Source organism: Barbus barbus (genome assembly GCF_936440315.1).
Source record: "Barbus barbus genome assembly, chromosome: 8".
NCBI classification, from domain to species: domain Eukaryota; kingdom Metazoa; phylum Chordata; class Actinopteri; order Cypriniformes; family Cyprinidae; genus Barbus; species Barbus barbus.
In genome coordinates this window covers 13,460,094-13,481,044 of record NC_136736.1, presented here as the reverse complement: position 1 = coordinate 13,481,044, position 20,951 = coordinate 13,460,094, and the positions used below count along the sequence as shown (strand labels likewise).

Here is a 20,951-nt window from a genome sequence, read left to right as displayed (position 1 = left end):
ACAGGTAATGAGTGGAGGATAGGAGAGCTTCTTAAATGTATGTATGTATGTATGTCTGTTTTGCCTAATTTAAATGTGATAATATGTGATATAATTTTCTTTGACATTTTAGTAGTCCACAAAGTAGCTACCTTTTACCTTATCTCCCTTATGAAACTGCTCTTATGAGTCATGTGCCTCCAAACCCTTTGTTGCTTTATGAGCACTAGCCCCAGGTTTCTTTATTGTATGCGTTGCTTTATGGGTGAATTACATTTAATGTGAATGATTCCCTGTCATTAGTGGTTCTGGATGTTCATTTTGAGTCTCATTTCACATCATTTGTCAATCAAATCATCTATAAATATTCTGTTCCTATGACTTTGATGGTTCTTGAATACGATCCTGCCCAGTCACAGACCACTAATTTAAGTGTACTTAATAAACAAAGGGTCAGAAACAACAAAGCGGTCACTACATGTGATCAAACAACTGAGGCGCTGAAGCGTTCCCATGCTAACTGCTTTAGCCACAGCTGTTTTAGTACATAAGCTCATGAGATTGCCTCTCAGTGTTATGGAGAAACTCGCAGAAGGCTACTTCATGGTTCACTGTCTGCCATTTTGTTTTCCTCACGCTGAGGTGTGAGAGTACAGAGAGACTGAATCACGGACACAGATCCTGTAGGCCACTGAATCACCCTCTTTTTAACACATGCATATCAGCGTCCAAGCTGTCTTCTGGAAGCTTAAGTTTGTCTTCGGCTATGGCAAACAAATGTCAAGAGCAGCCATGAACAACACACACCCCCTCAGGAGCAGCACTGTTGATGTTTAAGAGGGGAAAGTACCCATTTGAAACCACTGTCCATTAAGGTATTAAGAACATGATTAGAACCATAAGCTCAAGCTCCCATGTGTTCATTCAATGTTTATTATGTTTCCACAGTGTGTTGGGAACAGGTCCTCCTGTCTGTGTGGGTGGTCTGTAAAGCTACACTGGAAAAATTGCAGCAAAAGAATCATGTTGTATTGGCCGGTGGCCAGAAGCCCAGATGTGACATTAATTGTTTGTAATCTGCTCAATGAGCCAGTAGTCCCTTTTCACACTCAGTAAATATAGGGTAGACTTTGTAAGTTAAACAATAAAACTTCATATTTAAGTTCAATAAAGAGGAAAGGGAAATGTAATGTTTTTAAAGTAATTCAACCAGACAGTTACATGACCTCTACTGGTTTTGTGAAAAGACAGATCCGATATTCACCTTTTTTCTGCACCCGTCAAGGGCGAGTGAACTGAGAAAAATTAAACAGAAATATATTGTTTCAAATATAATTTGGCTGATTGATCTATTCATTTATTAATTTACACTACTTACAAATGAGGAATATCTCAAGCAATTTGTCGTAAGAGCCAGAAAGGAAAATAAATAAATAAATAAATTAATTAATTAAAAAAAAAAAAAAAATCACTTAAAGCCGGGCTCACACTGTGCGATTTTTAATAGTCTTTTGAAGAGACAAGCTAGTCTTCGGTGAAACTGCATTTGTCAAAAAACGCCAACAATTTTAGTAGCTTAAATGAATATTCCCCATTCTACCACATGAGGGCTTTTCACACTGCGCTTAACCCAGGTTATAAACCCCGCGTTTCAACATACTAGATATGTTTCAAATTTGTAAATTAAAAGTGGGGTTAGCCGCTTTCAACTTGTACAACGTGAACATATACAGTGTTAAAATGTTACTACTAGATGCTTAGCAACTGACACCCAGTTGCCTGCCTCATATTCCATTATATTTCACCGAAATATTAATTCAGGAAAAACTTGATTGCAATGGGCTTATATCTTCTGCAATGTATGATGCTAAAGCTGGTATGTAAACAGATCAAGTGCTCCGTTCATCCAGTCAATGACACTGACACTTTTAATATGCAAATATGGGAACGTTAACCCAGCGTTTAGGAATTATGAATAGCCTACCTAGGATTCAAAATTAACCCCAGGCAAATTCTGAGCAGTGTGAAATGTGAATCAGTCAGAATCAGAATGAGCTTTATTGGCCAAGTATGTTTACACATACAAGGAATTTGTTGTAGTGAGAGAAGATATGCAAGATACGCAGGACTCCGTTTATGAGGTTTAGCCAGTTTTTACTCACACATTGTGCTTTGACAAGTGTTCAATCTGAACCCTGACTATATGCCTACTTCTTTTATTACAGTGTGCTGCAGAGATTACAAATTTTGCATAGGTCAAAACACTGAAACGAGTTTGCATTTCCGGTTCTCAATGTCCTGAAGTCAGTGGGTGTTTTGAAAGGGCTTAGTGCCTAAATAAATGCATTAAATAAGTCTGTAAATGCCTGTGGTTAACACAAGTTCAACATATTTTCATGTTTTATTCTATGACATAAAATACATCAGTACCAATTCCATGTGATTTTTTTAAAGCTTTAACTGAGCTCTTAAAAACTCAGATTTTCAGGGCAAATATTCAAAAATAAAAAAAGAGTTGTTGGAAGCTTAATGGTGGTGATATTGAAGTCATGTAGCCATGCTGTAGTTCGTTTTTGGTTAGCTTTTACTTCATGCTATTGTATTTAGGCTTTAAATATCATAAAATGTGTGTTGATTTGTGAAGATTATCATGATTACTAAAACATGCAAAAACTTTTGTTGGTCTCAGAGGTTATTTTCTGCAACCCAAAAGTAGCTATCATCTTCTGTCGAAGAAACCAGGAAGATGGTAACTTACGGGTTGCCCTACAAAAATATATCATCACTGATTTTCATGCTATTGCAGGTGTATTGAAAGGAAGAATCACCTTTAATTAACCTTTAATTTAACCCAGGACTGTGTGTCTAGGAAACTCCCTCTGAAAATTCAAGGGGCTGTAGCCTTGCATTTGAACATTTAACCCGACCATCCAACTGCATGATCAGTGCTCGAGGGAAGCAGTAAAAATTGGGTGATATGTGGAGTGCTGTAAATCAGTCTTAGAGTTGGAATTGATTATGCTAAACTGATTATAACCGGCCCCCCTTTCTGACATTATCCATATTATGACATGTACAAATCTGTGAGAAATAAAGCCGTTTCCTTTGTCTTTGGCACTTTTGTTTGTTTACAGCAACGGGAGAGTCGTTTGTATTGATCTGGCTGGGACAGGTTATGAGAAAGTGCAGCTTATTATGTTTTGAGGGCTGAAAGTGAAGAAAAAAACTAGGGGCCTTATGCATTAGAGAAATAATGTTCACCCTGGGGGTTTAAAACCACCATGTAGGTTACGGAAAGGGGGAGGTTGGAGAGGAAGAAAGAGTGGAGGAGAGAAGGGGACTTGTAGGAGTAACAATTCTCAGGAGGAACCTTGAAGAACCTCCTGATTGGGTCCATGGAGCTTCCATTGTTTGCCTGTCTTTGACATCTGAAGTTCATTATGTCCAGGGGCTGAGGTTTGTCCGAGGAATCAAACTAAGAACATATGTAGAAGAGAGGGAGAAATTCCCCTTCTCTTTAAAAGCAATGAAAGCATTTATTTTCCTTTGTGGTGTTTCCTGATCTCATATCAAAAGCTGTATTGTTTCTTTGCTCACAGGGGTCCCCAACGTTTTGGCAGCTTGTAATTCGGTTGCACCCCGAGAAACCAGTGATGCCTCTTAAAACAAACGCGTTTACCAAGTGTCCATCCGTGCTGATCGAACCGTGCTGAGCCTGTGAGCAGAGAAATCATCCCTTCCAAAAGTGATACCATTAAGATTCCAGTGATAAGATTGATTTTTAAAGGCTATAAACTGGAGTTTGTGATGTTTGTGGGATCTGTCTCGTACATGAGCTGCACAGCAGCTTTTAAAATGTCCATATTAAAAATAGAAATCTTCTTGAATTACAAGACCAAATTCTACTATCAAATTACATTTAAGGTGCTAAATTAACAGTTATATTTTATATCATTTGTACTCTTTGAATATCACCAATTCTAAAATATGTTTTTATTTTAAGAATGTTGGTAACCAAACCATTTTGCTTTCCACTTATTCTCAAAACAGACAATTAACAAAATATCGTTTAAGGTCATACAGGTTTGAAACGACATGAAGGTGAATAAATGATTATAAATTTGTCATTTTTGGGGTGAACTATCAATTAATTGCTTAATGTTTTTGTTGGGCAAGATGTAAAATTTTAAATGGGTTGCACTGGGCAGTAAAAAATAACATTGAGGCATTGTGTTAACCTCGCTCTCATTCTTGACGTATGTTGACATAAAAAGGAATTCCCATTAATTTTCTTTTTCAGAGCTTTAGGGTCTGTTTGAGTTGTGGAAATTGTTTCTTTACGATGTCAACCATCAGATAAGAGACATTCAAACTTTGTGGCATATTTCCAAGTGATCTTTGAAACTTAACTTTCTGCTTTGATGATAGTTTTATCTTTACTCCTTTGTAGTATTTCTTTTCTTGGACCTTAGAAACATCAACAAATAGAAATTGGTATAGTGAGTCAACAGGAACCCCTTGGAAAACACCAATGTAAACTTTAGAAATGTAGTGTCTGCTTTGAGGGAGGATGATTAATGATCGTTCTATGTATTTTATTCTAAACACACATTATTATAGTTTTGTCATTAATTCTGTAGAAACTGAACAAAGACAGATATGTGTGAGAGAAGTTTGTAAAAAGCATTAAAAATGATAAAGTTGATTTTATTAGGTTTCATTTCAATCAGTAGGCAAAAACATTTTGTCAAGAGGACAACCAATTTAGAAATATAATCTGAGAATCTACAAAATAAGTGAAATATAAAAAAAAATCCAAAAACAACAAAAATAGTCACACAGACAAAATCCAGACCAATATGATCCTTTTCCGAGAAAAGGAAAAAAAAAAAATAGAACAGAGCAATAAAAATAATAAAAATAATATTTACAGTACAATAAAATGTCATAGTATTTACATTAAGGCATTTCAATTACACACAACTTGTCAATTTCCACTTCACAAAGCCAATGCAATATATACATCGATTTTACAAGAATGAACCAGTTGATGCTTTAACCCTCTCTTAAACGTATGAAAGGCAGCCAAATTGCAGAAATAGTGAAATAATTGTAACCGATTGAATTTTTATTGTCTAAACAAGAATTTTAAACATGTGCTGCTGATAAAAACAAACATGAAAAGGCACTTTAAGATGAAATATGTTCAAAAGAACAGTCACTGTGGTCTCGTACATTCATATGAGCTTATGCATCAATGACAGTAGGAAAACAAATGGTCTGCATGCTTCTGTGTGTATAAAAGGAGACTGTACAAATCACACAGCTGTCTAAAGCCCTTTTCCACTTCTCATTGCTTTTCTATACCATTGTTTAATAATTCATGAAATAATTGCTGTTCAGTAGCAGCACATTATCATCCAAAGCTATAAATACTTCAGCAACTAAAAAGCGGGAATCGCTTGTGTACCTGAAACCCCAGTATGAGTAGTAACTATTCCAGTGATATATATTAAAAGCATTTTTCATACATAGATATTAATCTTTTCCAGTCTAATTCAAGTGCAAAGTAAAATGGGAGATGTGTCTTAGTGCTTAGCAGATGTACAAGAACGAATCCTAAAGTTCATTTCAATATGTTTAAAAGCATTTCATCTTCCAATTAGAGAGCCGAGTCTCATGTACAACACAGCTTATTTGTATTAAAGAGAAGGTCAAAATGAGACGAGAGTCTTAACGGAAAGGTAATCTATACATCCTAAAGAGAGAGGAAAAATGAAACTGGATTTCGTGGTAATATCAAAAGTTTTTCAGCTTACAGTCGACAGATCTCGACAGGTCAGAGAGAGAAGATTACCCTAAACATTATAAGGTTCGTCGCGGTCTAGAGGAAGAAATAAGTCGACTTGTTATCACTTCAAGTGCATAATAATAATAATAATAATAATAATAATAAGAAGAAGAAGTAGTATCTGTGGATTTTTCAGTTAGTGTGTTTTGGTGTCTAATTCTGGTGCCTCTTCATATGCAGGGCGAGATGATCGGAGCGAGAGAAGCTGCGGCTGCACACGGCGCACTGGAAGGGTTTGGCTCCTGTGTGTTTCCTGAAGTGACGCGTCAGCTCATCGGAACGAGCAAACCGCCAATCGCAGCCCTCCCACGTGCACCTATACGGCTTCTCACCTGAACACAATGGACACCACGTTTGGTTAGGTACATGGAGTCACGAACACAACACGGAAGAAACTATCATTCGCGGTTTCTGTTCACTAATACATTAGTAATACTAAATGAGTAATCTGTGTGGGTAGGGTTTCTCTGTCATCACTATAGTAACCATAACAAACATATACTGAGAGGTGTGGAGCACATAAACTTCACTTAACTCAATCTCTAAGATTAAAGTATTTCAGTATTTTGGTATGTTTGTGGAAGCTGACAAGACTAAACTCATAGTCGGCCATAAATAGCAGCACAACCTTTCTAGAACTTGGGTTAAGAATGTGTTTTTTTAAAAGATGAAAAGGTTATTTTTCTTTTTGAAGTCGGTTTGATAATGCTTTTAGAAAATCCTGCTAGCTAAACACATACATAGTTATTCAGATAGTCGATGGCTGATAATAAAAAATGCAAATCTTACAGTACATTCAGTCTACTCTCGAATGATTATGATTAGTGACTTTATTTTGTATTTGTACCATTATTTACTCAATCTCAAATTATTCTCAACCTGTATGAGTTTCTTTCTCCTGTTGAACACAAAAGAAAATATTTTGAAGAATCTTTAACTATTTTTGTCAATACAATGAAAGTCAATAGGGCCCAAAACAACATTTGACATTAATTGTATGGACAAAAACAAACAAAAACGTATTTGTGTTACACAGAAGGAAGAAACTCAGGTTTGGGATGATGACAGAATGTTCATTTAATGCATACGTTTTTTGTTTTTTTTTGCATTGTAAACATTGAGTGCTTTGAGTAATTACATTTTTATTCATTTATTTGAAATATCAGTACAAATTACCACAACCTGAAAACATTATCCCAATGTTATCATTTATCTTGGCTATTGGCTTATAAGTAATAGAAAATGGACTATAAAGAGTGATACTGTAAGTTAAGCTGTTGCAGTAGGTGTGGCGCTCAAAAACAATTAAGCAGCTAAACGTCAGAACATGTGCCTGTCTTGAGCTTTAACGTTTGTGAGGAGAGCCCTGAACAGGAATCCTGTAATTACTTGTTGGGATATCTCATTTCGTGCGTTGTCTGCCTGAGGCCCCTCTCTTCTCGCCAAGGACTGGCTGGATTGGGTTTTATCTTCATTGGTTATATGGACATGGCGTGGTTTTTCTTAGTCCAATAAAATAGTGGTGATGTTTATTAATCTGTTTATTAATCATACCTGTTCAAGATAACAGGATAGCGGTTGATGATGGTTTTATAATACTACTTAATATTATTAATGAAGTAATAGTACTTAATATTGCTAAATGAGCGATGAGTGTTACATCTACACTATTATTCAAAAGTTGTTGTTGTTTTTTTTTTAAGGAAATTAAAACTTTTATTCTGCAAGGATTGTTTTTTTTTTTTTTCAATTGAGAGACCAAGCTGACGTTTGTGGTCCATAACATCAACAGTTTAAGGTCTGTGCTAAAAAACTGGAACAGTTGTTGAAATATTAATCTTAAAATATTTTAGTGCAAATTATTTAGTGAGCTTTGTATAAATATTTTAAGATTTTTGTGTATTTATTTTAAGCAATTCTGTTACCAAAATTTTGGGACCAAATATGTTAGCATCATTAAATTGACCCTACCAGTTTTCTAGGAGAAAAAAAATATATGACTTATTACAAATATATTGCAAACTAAATTTCATTATGAATTTCACCTTGACAAGCTGTTTATGCAAAAAAGCGCAACACTGTCAAAAGTCTAAATCATGCCATGCCAAGTCTTCTAGAAAAGAGTGGGTGTTGTTATCTTATCGTAATAGTGCTTTACAACCAGTTTGAGCCTGCAATTAGACTCAGGAATTGGTAACATAAATCAGTACCTTGAAAATGGAAATGGCCTGATAAGTACAGTAGTTTATCAGTTGATTAAGTTCACATACTAAAGGCCACATTCCGGAATGTATTAATATTCACTCTTCTGGGTCAAATGAGGTCTGCTCTTCTGTTTACTTCCATTCAGATAAATCTATATCTTCAAATATATTTTTATAGAGAGAGAGTTCAACACCGAAAATGTTTTTCTACTGATAATTTCAAATGCTGCGTAGAGGTCATTCAAAAATTGGACGTTATAAATTGATATGGAAAAAGGAAGTAGAATAGGCTGTTCCTGCTGATGTATTTGGGCCTGGTTTTGGTGCAATCTCATATTAGGAGCGACGCAGGATAGCTTTCAGGCAGCGTTTAAGAATGAACGCATGTGCATGCCAACAACGCACTTCTGCCCAGCAACATGACAGTAAAGTGCCAAAATAGGAGGCCAGCTTTATCCAGCATAAATAAAACCATTTTTAATTGGGGAACTCTTACCAGTGTGTGTCCTCAAGTGAGCTTTCAGGTGGGAGGACTTGGTGTAAACTTTCTTACAACCTAAAAAAAGAGAACAGCTTTTGTTACTCACATAAAGTATAAAAACAAGTATAAATTATTAAATATTTAAATCGCAAATTGTAGGTATTAAAGAAACAATGCAATTATTATGCTTGACACAAACACTATGACAAGAGTGCTTAATCTTCTGAGAGAAATAAAAATCTTGGTAGGCTACTGATAAAACAATTATTATTGAAATAATTATAAATAATTTTACATATAAGAAATTCAATTATTCTTGATGCATAAACAGTATGACAACTGTGTTTTCATTTTTAGAAGATAAAAAAATGTTGTGAGGCTGCTGAAAACAAAAATATATATATATAAACTGTAAAAACAATTATAAATGATTAAATATTTAAATGATAAAGTATAAATATTAAAAACAATGCAATTATTATGTTTGATGCATAATGTTTATGCAGAGAGATATAAGATGCTGGAAGGCTTCTGATAAAAAAGATTAAAATAATCATAAATTATTAAACAATATAAACAATATTTCATATTAATAGAATGCAAATGATATGCTTGATGCATAAACAGTATGAGATTTTTTAAATCTGACAGATTTAAAAAAAGCTGCAAGGTTTCTGATAGAAAAAAAGAAAAGAATTAAAAAATTATTACACATTTTAATTATAAATTATAAAACAAAACAATGCCATTTTAATGTCTGATGCTTTAACAGTGATTTATTTTTTTTTGGTCACCAACACAAAATCAGCTGGTTCACTCATTGCCACAATCACATATAAGAGCATCCTGTTATTTGGTTTCAGTGTGCTTTCTTTTCCAATTAGGAATCCAAAGCCCATCTCATGTCGTTAGCTGTAAAACCCCACTCAGTGAAGTAAAGCAGTGATGGGTTCTTAATTGCGAAGCTCGTCGCTTCAGACATGCAGCTTCTTAGCGTAAATGCACTATTAATGGCACTGTGAGGCTTGTCTGTTTTACAATTTGCCCAGTCAATTTGATGCAACAGGATTCAATAACAATCAGCCTGACGTCAACTCTTTGGCATTCATGTTGAGCGCTGGTTAAAAGGCTTTGGCCATCTCTGAATTATTTAACAGTGGATTGAAGTGTGTGAGTAAGAAAGTGCAGTAGAAAGCAACACAGTGCTTCAGAAAACACAACAGCATCTTGTCAATTAGGCTACATCACGATTTTCATATATGGCTCCAGTTCAATTAAACGTATCAGTTTGTACCTGGAAAATCACAGTGGTGTATCCGTCTTTTCTCGAGGTCTGGGTTTGTTCTTCGGTTGTAACGGACAGGCATGGACCCAGTGGTGGCCGGAGCTCGTGTCGAGGTGGGTGTTGGGTGACTGGGCGCATGGACAGCCATTTTGGAGGCGATAGTGGCGGCGTAAGATGGTGGCGGTGTCAGATTGTGAAGCATTTCCTTCTGTCTGTCAGGACTGCCAGGTTCTGAAGTGGGAGGCGAGGGGGGAAGATAGGGCATTTTGAGCTGCGAGTGGGCCTGACCCTGAGGATGCACAAAGTGGCCCGGGCCGAGAGGGTAGCCGGACATGGCACAGTATGTCTTGGCAGCAGTCTGTTGGGTCGCTGCCAAGTGCAGGTCGTGGAAAGTAGGCATCTGTGAGGGCACAGAGTGAGCGTGAGGGTGGGAGTGCGAATTGCCTTGATGCGGGACGTCCAGCTCTGAGCTGAGGAGCTGGAATAGCGGCCCATCCTGCGGGATGTTAAAGCCTTGCATCTCCTGCTTGACAAAGACCCCGGAGTTATCGTCCATGGCATTGATTTCAGAACCCGAAGTGGAATTCGAGTTAAAGATGCTGGTGAAATCAGGCAGCGCGGATGAGACGGGGCCGGTGGAGCTCACCCGACATTCGGGATGAGAGAAAGGCGCCGCTACAGGTTCAGTTTTGATCTGGTTGGGGACCGAAGACCGCGCCGGCCTGCACATCCCCGTTCTTAAATAAGCGATGTCGGGGAGGAAGACATTCATATTGATGCTGTAGGGGGAACCGTGGTCGTCCCCGAAAAACTGGTCCATTGCAGAGATGTTCTCTCGTCTTGACTTCTTTGGGTCGGGGAGAGCCACAGGTTGTGGAGACAGATATTTATCCATCTCTAATTTAGCCTAGAGAGCAGAAGAGAGAAGCATAAAATTGTAAATGCAGTTGTAAAGGCCATTAAAGACAAACAAGATAAACAGATTTCAGAATAATAAGAGCTGGAATATTGCACACACTGCTTCTGTCAGCAAAGCTGGCAGGATCTCCTGGGACTGCTTGTGTTGGCCGAGCACAAACACGGTATAAATAAAATTTGAGAAAAGCTTGCAAGAATGCAAATATTCACTTACAGTTACAACAATAGCCAACATGCCTGCTTACTCAGCTAAAATAATATATGGACTACTGAACACAGCAAACACTTAATTCAGCTTACAATAGAAGTATATTTTGCATTTAAAAAAAACATACATTTTATTCCCCAGTACACTGTGCTATGTGATTATTTGCTAATCTGTGTTATCAAATATATAAGGAATAAAAAACAAACAAACAGAATTATTCCTCATAAGAACAAGCGTGTTGGAGCAGGTAAAACTAAATATATCGTATACACGATAAGCCGATTTATCGGGCCAGGCTGAGTAATTAGGAGATTTTTCCTTTGTTTCCTCTTAAATTGAGGACGCTTTGGACAACTTGCGATCTTGAACACTGGCGACTTTTCAAACTATATTATGGGTGATGGTAAATCAATGGTAATATTAATAATAATGGTAATAGAAGTCAATTAACCTTGAATGTATAGTAAATACAAAAAAGTAAATATAAATAACAAAAATAAAAAAATAGTAAAAAGGCAAGAAACTATTTTTTTTTGTAAAATTGACAGGCAAGTATATTAGAACAGGTAAAACTAAATATATACATCTAGTGATAAACCGATTGATCAGCCAGGCTTTGTAAATGACTGATATTATACCGATAATAATTTCTGCTGAACAATTAACAGATAGGTCTTTAAATCTTATTAACTAATAATGAATCATTTATATATTTTTATTCCTGTAAATTTTTTGTCAAATTGATCTCATGTTGCGGTCACTGCATGTTTTATGTTTACAGTAGCATATATCTGCACTACCAAGGTTTTAACAGCTGATCTGCGATGTGTATACACAAGAGCATGAATCGGTTGTGTTGCTGTATGGAACAGTCAGAGGTAAAGCATTTATCAAGTCGTCTTCGATATGTCTCTGCTACATTCCGCCTTAGACTGTAAAACAGCACTCATACCACAAGCTCAAAACAGACTTGCTGACAGGTGGAAAGCATGCTGGAGAGATTGCTCAGCCTTTCCAAATAAATGCCTCCCAATTATCATAAAACTGTAATCAGTAGAAAATAGTAGATCAAGACTCATTCTTTTCTTCCTGAGTGTAACATCTATGGAGTCACTGGAGGAATAAACATGAGGGAAAATAAAAACACATACATGCATACAGACACTCGGAATGCCAGAGCTCTTTACGCAGCTGCTACACGTAGCTATTTCTGGATTTAGATCTTCCAGCTGTTCGCCGGACATGTATCTCTTTCACAAGTTTTCAGATTGAGGCTCGGCGTTGCTGGGAAGTTTCAGAAGCGCGAGAGCGGCGCGAGTGGGTGAGGAGAGGGAGTCAGTTGTTAATGGTTCTGTAGCCAAGAAACCAACTGCAAGCAACTGACAGGATTCTGTGCGCTCCCCGACCCAGCCCAGACTCTCTCCTGCGTTACAGCCTCGGGGAAATCCCCAAAACATCACCAAATTTTTCTGAAATAGGTCTACACGTGTGATTCTTCACTGGAGGACGCTTTGGACTACTTCAGATTTTGAGCAGTGGCGATTCTTCGTATTATGCTATGTCTATGTGTGGCGTTAATTATGGTAATGACATTTATGTATTTATTTACTTAGGCTATTGTTTGTTTGCATTTGGAGAACACTGGATAAACACTGAAGTAGCGAACACAAGTTGCGTAGAAGATTAACTTTGAATTTATAAAAAAAAATAATAAACCTAAATTTAAATTCACAAATAACCTTCTTTGGCAATAACACCTAGAAAAACTCAATGCAGTTCATGATGTAAAATTAATGTATCATCTTTAATTTCTTTCATTTTTAAACTGACCTGGTGTAAATGATTGAAAGCCTAGATAAATAAATAAATAAAAATTACGTTATGATGGAAATTAGCAATTAAGTTATAAAAATACAAGCAGATTATTTGTTAAAATTGCCCTATATACTAATACACTGAAATACGTTCTTATATGACAAAGTGTAGAGTTGCCCTGAACTCAATTACATTTTTTTACGTTTATTGAAAATAGGAAAGTAAAATTCTGGAAGGGGGGCAAAATTCTAAATTTCCATTAATCTGATAATGTAACATTTTAGCAATAATTAGGCTAAAGGAAACTATAAAAGTTACATTTAGTTTAAACTAGATTAATCCCCCCTAGAATTATCGTATGGAATCGAAAAATGCCTCAAATTAAAGAATCGCACATGCATTTGATGAGGCATGATGCTGATGGGACTGCAGGCGTGCAGCCTGCCACATCATCTACAACGGGCCCACCTTTCACACGACTGCATGTATGCATTTGATCTTTAATTCATCCAGTGATAGTCACATCTCAAGCAAAACGAAAAAGCGAAGCAAAGAACTGATAAAAACAATTACCTGAGAATAGTCATTTGATAAGATCCTTTCCGTGTCGGGATTCTTGGTTTCAAATGAAAACAGAGAGGAGTCCTCCTGAAAGCCGTCGGATAGTGAGGGTTTGAGAAGCGAGAGAAAGTCATCTTGTCCCGCAGCGCTCATCGTAAGAAGCGTAGCGGCCATAAAGCCGTGGATGTGACGGAGAGAGGGTCCGCAAGATGTGTTTTGATAAACGTCGAGGAAGGGGAGGTGAGTGTTTGGTGCATGGAATGACCCTCGTGCCTGTATGTGCGCGCGCTTTCGGTAGTAATGTCCCGTTTCGCTTCGCTCCGTCATATTATGTGTATAATCGCTGAAGGGCGGGGCCTCACTCTGACAGGCACTGAGAAAGTGAGACGGCTACACCTATACTACTGCTGTTACTGTAACAGCGCAAAAACCCGTCAAACACTGAGCTAAATCTGTCCACCACTTTACCATTTAAATAATGACAGCAGTGCAACATAGGCCACTTAATAAAATCACAACTGACTCTAAACAGAAATAGCCACGAATTATATTCATTATTTTTATAGGTTAACTCCAAGTGCATTTTTATGATAAAACATTCTATATACAATACAGACAAAATAACTAGCTATACAGCAGAGAAGTAAATAGCCAAATCACAAACATAGATATTTTTCAGGGAAGTCGGTCGGATACAGGACCGAATGACTCCTATGAGTCGGTGCTTTTAAATAAATCAACTTCCAGCGTGGCAAGGCTTGTCCGATTCGCGACATGAACCAATAACACTTGAATTTCTTACTGGGTTGTATCTGTTAGTCACTTACAGAACGCAAATATTATGCTATGTTGATAACGTGATAGGCTACACATTATGAGAATGATGTAATCAGTGGCATTTTTAATTAATGCACGTTTCACATTTAGGGCTACTTGTTTTTATGAATAGGCCTACATAGGACCATATTCTATCGTATTTTTGTCGCCTCTAAAAATGTTATAGGCTACACGTTTTGCAGTAAACTATTAATTTTACTTACTATTGACTATTATTGTTATCATCATCATCATCATATCTGACTTGTGATCCGTTTTGTTAATCTGAAATCTTATCTGAGATAAATATAATGAATAAGGCTTATTTACAAACGGTAAATGATCCCAATGGAAAACAAATGTTTGACATTTTAAAGTAACACAACACGGCAAATAAAAATATCCATCCCACGCAGACAGAAATGAATCAATAAAACGCAGCGCACTGCTACCGCTGTTCTTGTTGGACATTCGAGCCTGTGGCGCGTAACATGAAGATGACACAAAACAGCGCGCGATGCGGCTGCGATTAAGGTATGCGCGCGCTCCTCTATTTTTATCAACAGCGTGTCTCGCGTCTTATGAATCAAAACGGAAGGATCCAGATCTTATTTCCATCAAATGATACATTCAGATATTGAGATATCTCTACAGGGTGAAGATAAAAATGCTTATATTCCGTTACTGTAAAGCTACGTGTTGCTTATACAATTTGAAACAGACCTACAAACAATTCCACACGCCTGTTTGAATGATTTATTACCAGTAAAAGGACAATTCGTAGTTTGAGGTTCACATTCTTCATGGGTACACATCAAACACGTGTAACTAGTTATGTAATAGGTCTTTCATCCGTTATTGCCTTTCATGGAACATCCTATAAGTCTTAAACAAGTTGAACAGGTCTCTATTTAGTTTTCCGTTTGACTTTTCTGTACCATTCTGGAACTTCTTTATTGGTCTGTTGAAAGAAAAACAAAACAAAAAAACATCATTGTTAAATATCTTTGACGATTTCTTTGGAGTAAAACATTCTGTAAATGTTAATGTGAGTCTAGCTGCAAGTAGATATCAGCACGAATAGAAAGCTAAAGGCTCTGTACATGGGTAGTCAAGTAAACCTTACAAACACTGTGGGTTTGGGACCATAGTTGTATTGCTCCTCATCTGTGCTTTTTAAAGCTTTGGGTCTGTGAACTGCTGTACCGACGCCATCAGTCTCAAGCCCAGATTGGGACACAGACAGAGGCCCACCGTGCTGCTGTGAGCGCATGCTAATCAGGACTTGCTTCATCACAGAAAGTTCCTGCAACAGAGTAAGAACAAATCAGTGGTAGCCTGAAGGTTAGATCCTATTATTCGTTTGCTTCCCCTTCACAACAGGTGAAAAAGAGCCTGCAGCTTCTGTGGTGCTTTGATTGCAGTCTTGTTTGGCCAGCAGTGCTATACCCTTATGTAGGGCAATTAAGACTGAAACTGCAAACACAAACATGTTCGCAGATCCCATGTGTCCCTATTCACACGTGCAACGGCAATGTAAAATATCCCCTGCTAGCACATGACCGCCCGGTTCATGCGAATGTAGATGTAGAATGTAGCCTGATGCGCAAGTCATTCAATATTTCTATTTATCATTGTGCGACCGTATGCGCTGGCATGCCAAAAAGCGCCAGTGAGGAGCAGCTGTCTGTCAGGATTGCATGCTTTCTGCCAACATGCCACAGGAAGTTGTGAAGTCGACACAGTGTGTGCCAGCAGTATTTGGTTGAAAATAGCTCCAGATTGCACCGACGCTTAATAAGTTATGCCCTGCCCTTAATATCCCAAGAGTTCAGAATGTCAGAGGTGGTGTAGTGTACTTCATGTGCCATTAAGAGACAGGACAACTCCATTAATTTAATAGAAACAATTCAACAATCAAAACTGTGTACTGACTTGTTCTTTGTTTCATACCTTGACATTCAAAACATTAAATTCTGAATCTATCGGTCAAGTGGATTTTGGCCTTACACACGGGTTCCCCCTCAATGAGGCAATGTATTAGCTGTGTGTAAGCAAAAGCAACCACAAGCAGCAAGGTTATTACTAATCTGATGACTTGAGCATGGGAAACAGTTGACCTGAGAGACTGGATTTTCTAGTTATTCACTGCATTTCAAAAACTTCTAGGAAAGCTGTTGTTGCAACTGAGCTGTACTGAGAGCTAAATATACAAAGCTGAGGCATCCATCAGTTACTAGAGCAGCACATTCCTAATTTGCATGATAGGTTTTACAATGAAGGTATGACTTGTTTAGTGAGTAAACTGCAGGTACGCAGTATAACTTACTAATTTGAGAAGCAGGCTGGGTGACTGAGTAATAATGATAGAGGACACACCTAAACTAGACTCTGTGTGTGTGTAAGTGAGAACTACTCTCTTGTAGCCATGTGAGGACACCTTTAATGGACAATGTATGGTAACATTCCTCAAAAAAGTAGTTTTTAAGTGAGACATTTGGAGTAGTATTATTTTAATAATTACTCATTTTGAATTTGCTTGAAATATGCATGAAATTGCTTTAAAATGCAACCAAGTGGACCCACTAACACTTTAATAAATATTAAAGTGAGCAAAAAGCTAGCTGTAAAATACAGTAAATTAGACAAACTAAAATAATAAAATGTAGAATTAAATAAAAAATAAATCTACGGAAAACATTCCTCAGACTAAAGGTGATGTGGGGGATTGACTGACTGAACAATCAGTAACATGTTATACTGTGTTTGCAACATGTTACAGTATCAGGGTTTTTGAATACTAATTATGTGTCACCCTCATTATGCCAGTTCTAATAGGTTGTACATCAAAAACAGTCCTAGTATCTGATATGGAAATGAATAACAGTTAAAAACAATATATATATATATTATTTTATTGTGAAGTCAGTGGTTAGTGGTTTCTATGATCTTTAGTTTGTTGTAACAACACTTACATAAGAGCCAGTCAGTCAAATAAAATAAAACTTCCTCCTGTTATTTACACATTGTGTAATATAGTATAGCAAGATAGGCTTAACATATTATTGATCAATTACAGATTTAATTTAGGATTTTTTTTTTTTAATGGAAATGCCACTAGAATTGTAAAATGACAGATTAATGTACAGTGCTTCATGTATGAATCACAATTTGCAGCTTAATCATGTGTATGACTCTGTCCACCCAGGACCATTGTGTTTTTTTGGGCAGATCTTTGTGGGATACTGATCTTGCCAAACTATACACAACACACATCCAAACCTAAATTTTGTGTTCAGTATGATTTACAACAATTAGCAAAGGAATAGTAAAATAAACAAGGACACAATATTAAAGTTCAAAGTATATATGAAAGTATGAAAGAAAACCAAATTGTATTTTGAAACAAAGGGACCGAAAACAGAGAGAGAGGAAAAAAAATAGAGAACTGAATAATTGTGCTACTCCTTTTAATCAGCTGACACAACAGTTACCTCTCTGTGGTTCAGGAGTCTCTCCAAATCTGCTGCCATGTTGTTTTTCACCTGCAGTAGAGTAATCTTCTCTTTCCGTAGAGCACTGTAAAAAATTCATACAAAAGTGTCTGAGAAGATGTCTTGAACTTTGACAAGTCTGTGTAGTAATTTGTAACACACATTCACAAAATTCATTTAATTTTTACAACTTAACCCATGTAAGTACCAACCAAGTAATTATTTGTGACTTTACATGTGTGTTAAAAACAGTGGCATACATTTAGGATAATGTGTCTACATTGCAAAAATTATTTAGAATAACTGGAGTATGTATTACAAAATACTATTTCAGTCTTTACACTGCAAAATTTCATGTGTTACTTGCCGTTTCTTTGTAATCATTTGTTAAATTTACCAGCGATTTCTGAGTGAGAATTATTTGTACATCAAATTTTCTTCAGGGTATATAAAAGTTACCTGCTTCTCATGTGAAATAGAGCACTGATGGTCATACATGACAAAAACTGCATTTCAACAGAGCAAGTCTTTGTCAAACATATGGCATGAGTAATGAGTGGTGACAAACATAGTGAGCAGCCAGGTATTTATCTCTTAGTGCACTACCCTTTCTACAGAATTCACAACCTGGAGGGCTTGACAGAACTAGTTAAGAAAAAATAAAACTAATGTGAAATCAAAGAACGATAAATTAATTGCATGCACCTCACTGACTGCACAGCACCTGTTTGCAATGAACAGGTAACGTTCACTGAGACTAACCTCTCCATCACTTCAATTTAAAGGTCAAAAGTTTTGAAATGATCCTTATTCAAGAACAATCCTCCCCAGTCACAAGTAGCCTTGTAACTGATATTTAGGAGATTCCTTTGCATATTTTTCACATTAGCCCCAGGTGGATCCCTAAAGACACATACAGGAGAAAACCTGCATGTACAGTTTACATACAGGTATGGGATTACAGCAGTCATTGACACGTGACAGAGCCAAGAAAAAAAAAAACATCTAGCCATACATGCACGCACATGCACTCCTACGGAGAAGCTATCAGATGGAGCCTGACCTTTATTGACAGGTGCATTACCTTTGCTCCTCAATGAGCTGGAATGTATTCAAGTTATTTCAGATATTGCCTACTACCTTTCCTAGGCCAATACAAATGCAATGCATATTATTAGTCAGAAACTGTTGTGACTATTGTTACAAAACAATGGCAATGATTCTATGAAGACTCCACCTATATCCATTCAAAATAAAAGCTTTGTAAAGATTTTAAATGGTGCTGTTGTTTTAAAAACAGGATGTATCCTTAAATCTGTGATAATCATTTACTTCCCTTTTACCTTACTTCCTCTTCTAATCGCGTGAGACGTTCTTTCAGCGTTTGGATCTGAGTGTCTCTCTGTCGCACGGCCTCAATCAGGTAGCTGTGTGGCTGCTGTGCCTGCTGAAGCAGCTGGTTTGCCGCCTCCAACTGAAAGAAAGTAAAATAATAATAATAATAATGACACTTTGGTTACCATTAAAAAGAAGCAAATTAGGAGTTTGAAGCAAAAGTCGTAAAGTCTGACCACAATTACAGTATTTTTTAAAGGGATAGAACAGCTGCTATGTTTCCATCACGCTGTTTTTATGAGCATTTTGAAGCATCACATCAGAAACGGGTGATGGAGATGGCAAATTTCGGGGGAAAAAAATCCCTTAATTAAAATAAATAAATACATTTTTACGCTTACTTGAGGTGGTTTGTAACTTGTGCAGAAAAGAGTTAATGCGAATAATGAGAGATGGAAATGCATTTGCTGAATAAATTCTGACTACGAACATTAAACCCACCTAACTATTCGGCTGTTTCCACTGATGGTGTTTTATTTACTGTTGGTTTCTAGATGGAAACGCACCTAATTCAAATTGGTTTCGTTTTTTCTTTTTTTGCAAAATTTGAAAAGATTCACTTCATGTTTGGACGGACCAATACTACATTTTTTATTTAATTGTAAAATGTTCATTTTCCATATTTTTACGTTTAATGCAATATTTAACCAATCTAAAATAAATAAATAAATATATATATATAAATATACATACATACATACATACATACATACATACACACACACACACACACACACTCGCTGGCCACTTTATTAGGTACACCTGTTCAATTGCTTGCTAACATAAATTGCTAATCAGCCAATCACATGGCAGCAACTCAATGCATTTAGGCATCTAGATGTGAAGACGACTTGCTGAAGTTCAAACCGAGCATCAGAATGGGAAAGAAAGGGGATTTTAGTGACTTTGAACGTGGAATGTTTGTTGGTGCCAGACGGGCTGGTCTGAATATTTCAAAAACTGCTGATCTACTGGGATTTTCACGCACAACCATCTCTAGGGTTTACAGAGTATGGTCCGAATAAGAGAAAATATCCAGTGAGCGGCAGTTGTGTGGACAAAAATGCCTTGTTGATGTCAGAGGAGAATGGGCAGACTGGTTAGAGATGATAGAAAGGCAACAGTAACTCAAATAACCACTCGTTGCAACCAAGGTATGCAGAATACCATCTCTGAACGCACAACACTTCAAACCTTATCATGCCAAAATCTCTAAGGAATGTTTCCAACACCTTGTTGAATCTATGCCACAAAGAATTAAGGCAGTTCTGAAGGCAAAAGGGGGTCCAACCCGATACTAGCAAGGTGTACCAAATAAAGTGGCCAGTGAGTGTGTGTGTATATATATATATATATATATATATATATATATATATTTATTTCAAGCTTACATTTACCAAAAACTTCATTTTTAGTAATATATAGTTCAATTGTTAAGTGTTTGTATTTACTTTTAATATATAATATGTATACACACACACACAAACATCGTTTAAATGTCAGTAAGAAAACATACTTTTTAAAAAATACTTTTATTCAGAAAGGATGCACTAAACTGCTCAAACATAACAGTAAAGACTTACGTTCTTATAAAAAAATAAATATTGAAATGTCTATTTCAAATAAATGTTCTTTTGAACTTTCTATTCTTTAAAAATAAATTAATAAATAATCAAAAAATAATAAGCAGCACAACTTTTTTTTTCAACAGAAATGTTACTTGAGAAGCAAATCAGCATATTAGAATGATTTATGAAGGACATTTAAATTATTGTAATATTATTTTTATATAATATTTATTTATATAATATTTTAATGCAGCTTTGGTAAGCTGTTTGTGGACTTCAGCTCTGCTTTTAACACCATTATCCCGGAAACCCTTCAAAATAAACTAACTCAGCTCTCCGTCCCCACCTCCGTCTGCCAGTGGATCAACAGCTTCCT

At 36.5% G+C, this 20,951-nt stretch overlaps 2 protein-coding genes across 7 annotated transcripts in view; both read right to left on the bottom strand.

Annotated features, from left to right (window-relative positions):
- Window positions 1–4,655: 4,655 nt before the first annotated feature.
- LOC306873899 (Krueppel-like factor 5) lies at window positions 4,656–13,630 on the bottom strand. Its single transcript, XM_079423436.1, has 4 exons — window positions 13,315–13,630; window positions 9,810–10,707; window positions 8,531–8,590; window positions 4,656–6,162 (listed from the first exon to the last, which is right to left on the bottom strand). The coding sequence occupies exons 1-4, from the start codon at window positions 13,627–13,629 to the stop codon at window positions 5,984–5,986; spliced, it is 1,452 nt and encodes a 483-aa protein (XP_079279562.1). The 5' UTR covers window position 13,630; the 3' UTR covers window positions 4,656–5,983.
- A 1,229-nt stretch (window positions 13,631–14,859) lies between these two features.
- The window catches only part of LOC306873898 (progesterone-induced-blocking factor 1-like), a 51,787-nt gene continuing 45,695 nt past the window's right edge, over window positions 14,860–20,951 (bottom strand). For 5 of the 6 annotated variants that reach the window (XM_079423430.1, XM_079423431.1, XM_079423434.1 and 2 more), the window contains 4 exons: window positions 18,956–19,086; window positions 17,613–17,697; window positions 15,245–15,424; window positions 14,861–15,079 (listed from right to left, as the gene is read on the bottom strand). In XM_079423430.1, the coding sequence (XP_079279556.1) occupies window positions 15,026–15,079; window positions 15,245–15,424; window positions 17,613–17,697; window positions 18,956–19,086 (450 nt within the window). In that variant the 3' untranslated portion in view covers window positions 14,861–15,025. Of the gene's footprint in view, window positions 15,080–15,244; window positions 15,425–17,612; window positions 17,698–18,955; window positions 19,087–20,951 lie in introns of all 6 variants that reach the window. The other variant, XM_079423433.1, reaches the window with a different exon arrangement.

Excerpts from the sequence above, each read along its gene's own strand:
- LOC306873899 (XM_079423436.1), bottom strand. The coding sequence starts at position 13,629 with ATGACGGAGCGAAGCGAAACGGGACATTACTACCGAAAGCGCGCGCAC. Across the intron at positions 8,591-9,809 it reads ACACCACTGTGATTTTCCAG|GTTGTAAGAAAGTTTACACC; the intron begins GTACAAACTGAT and ends CTCTTTTTTTAG. Across the intron at positions 6,163-8,530 it reads TCACTTGAGGACACACACTG|GTGAGAAGCCGTATAGGTGC; the intron begins GTAAGAGTTCCC and ends CATTGTGTTCAG.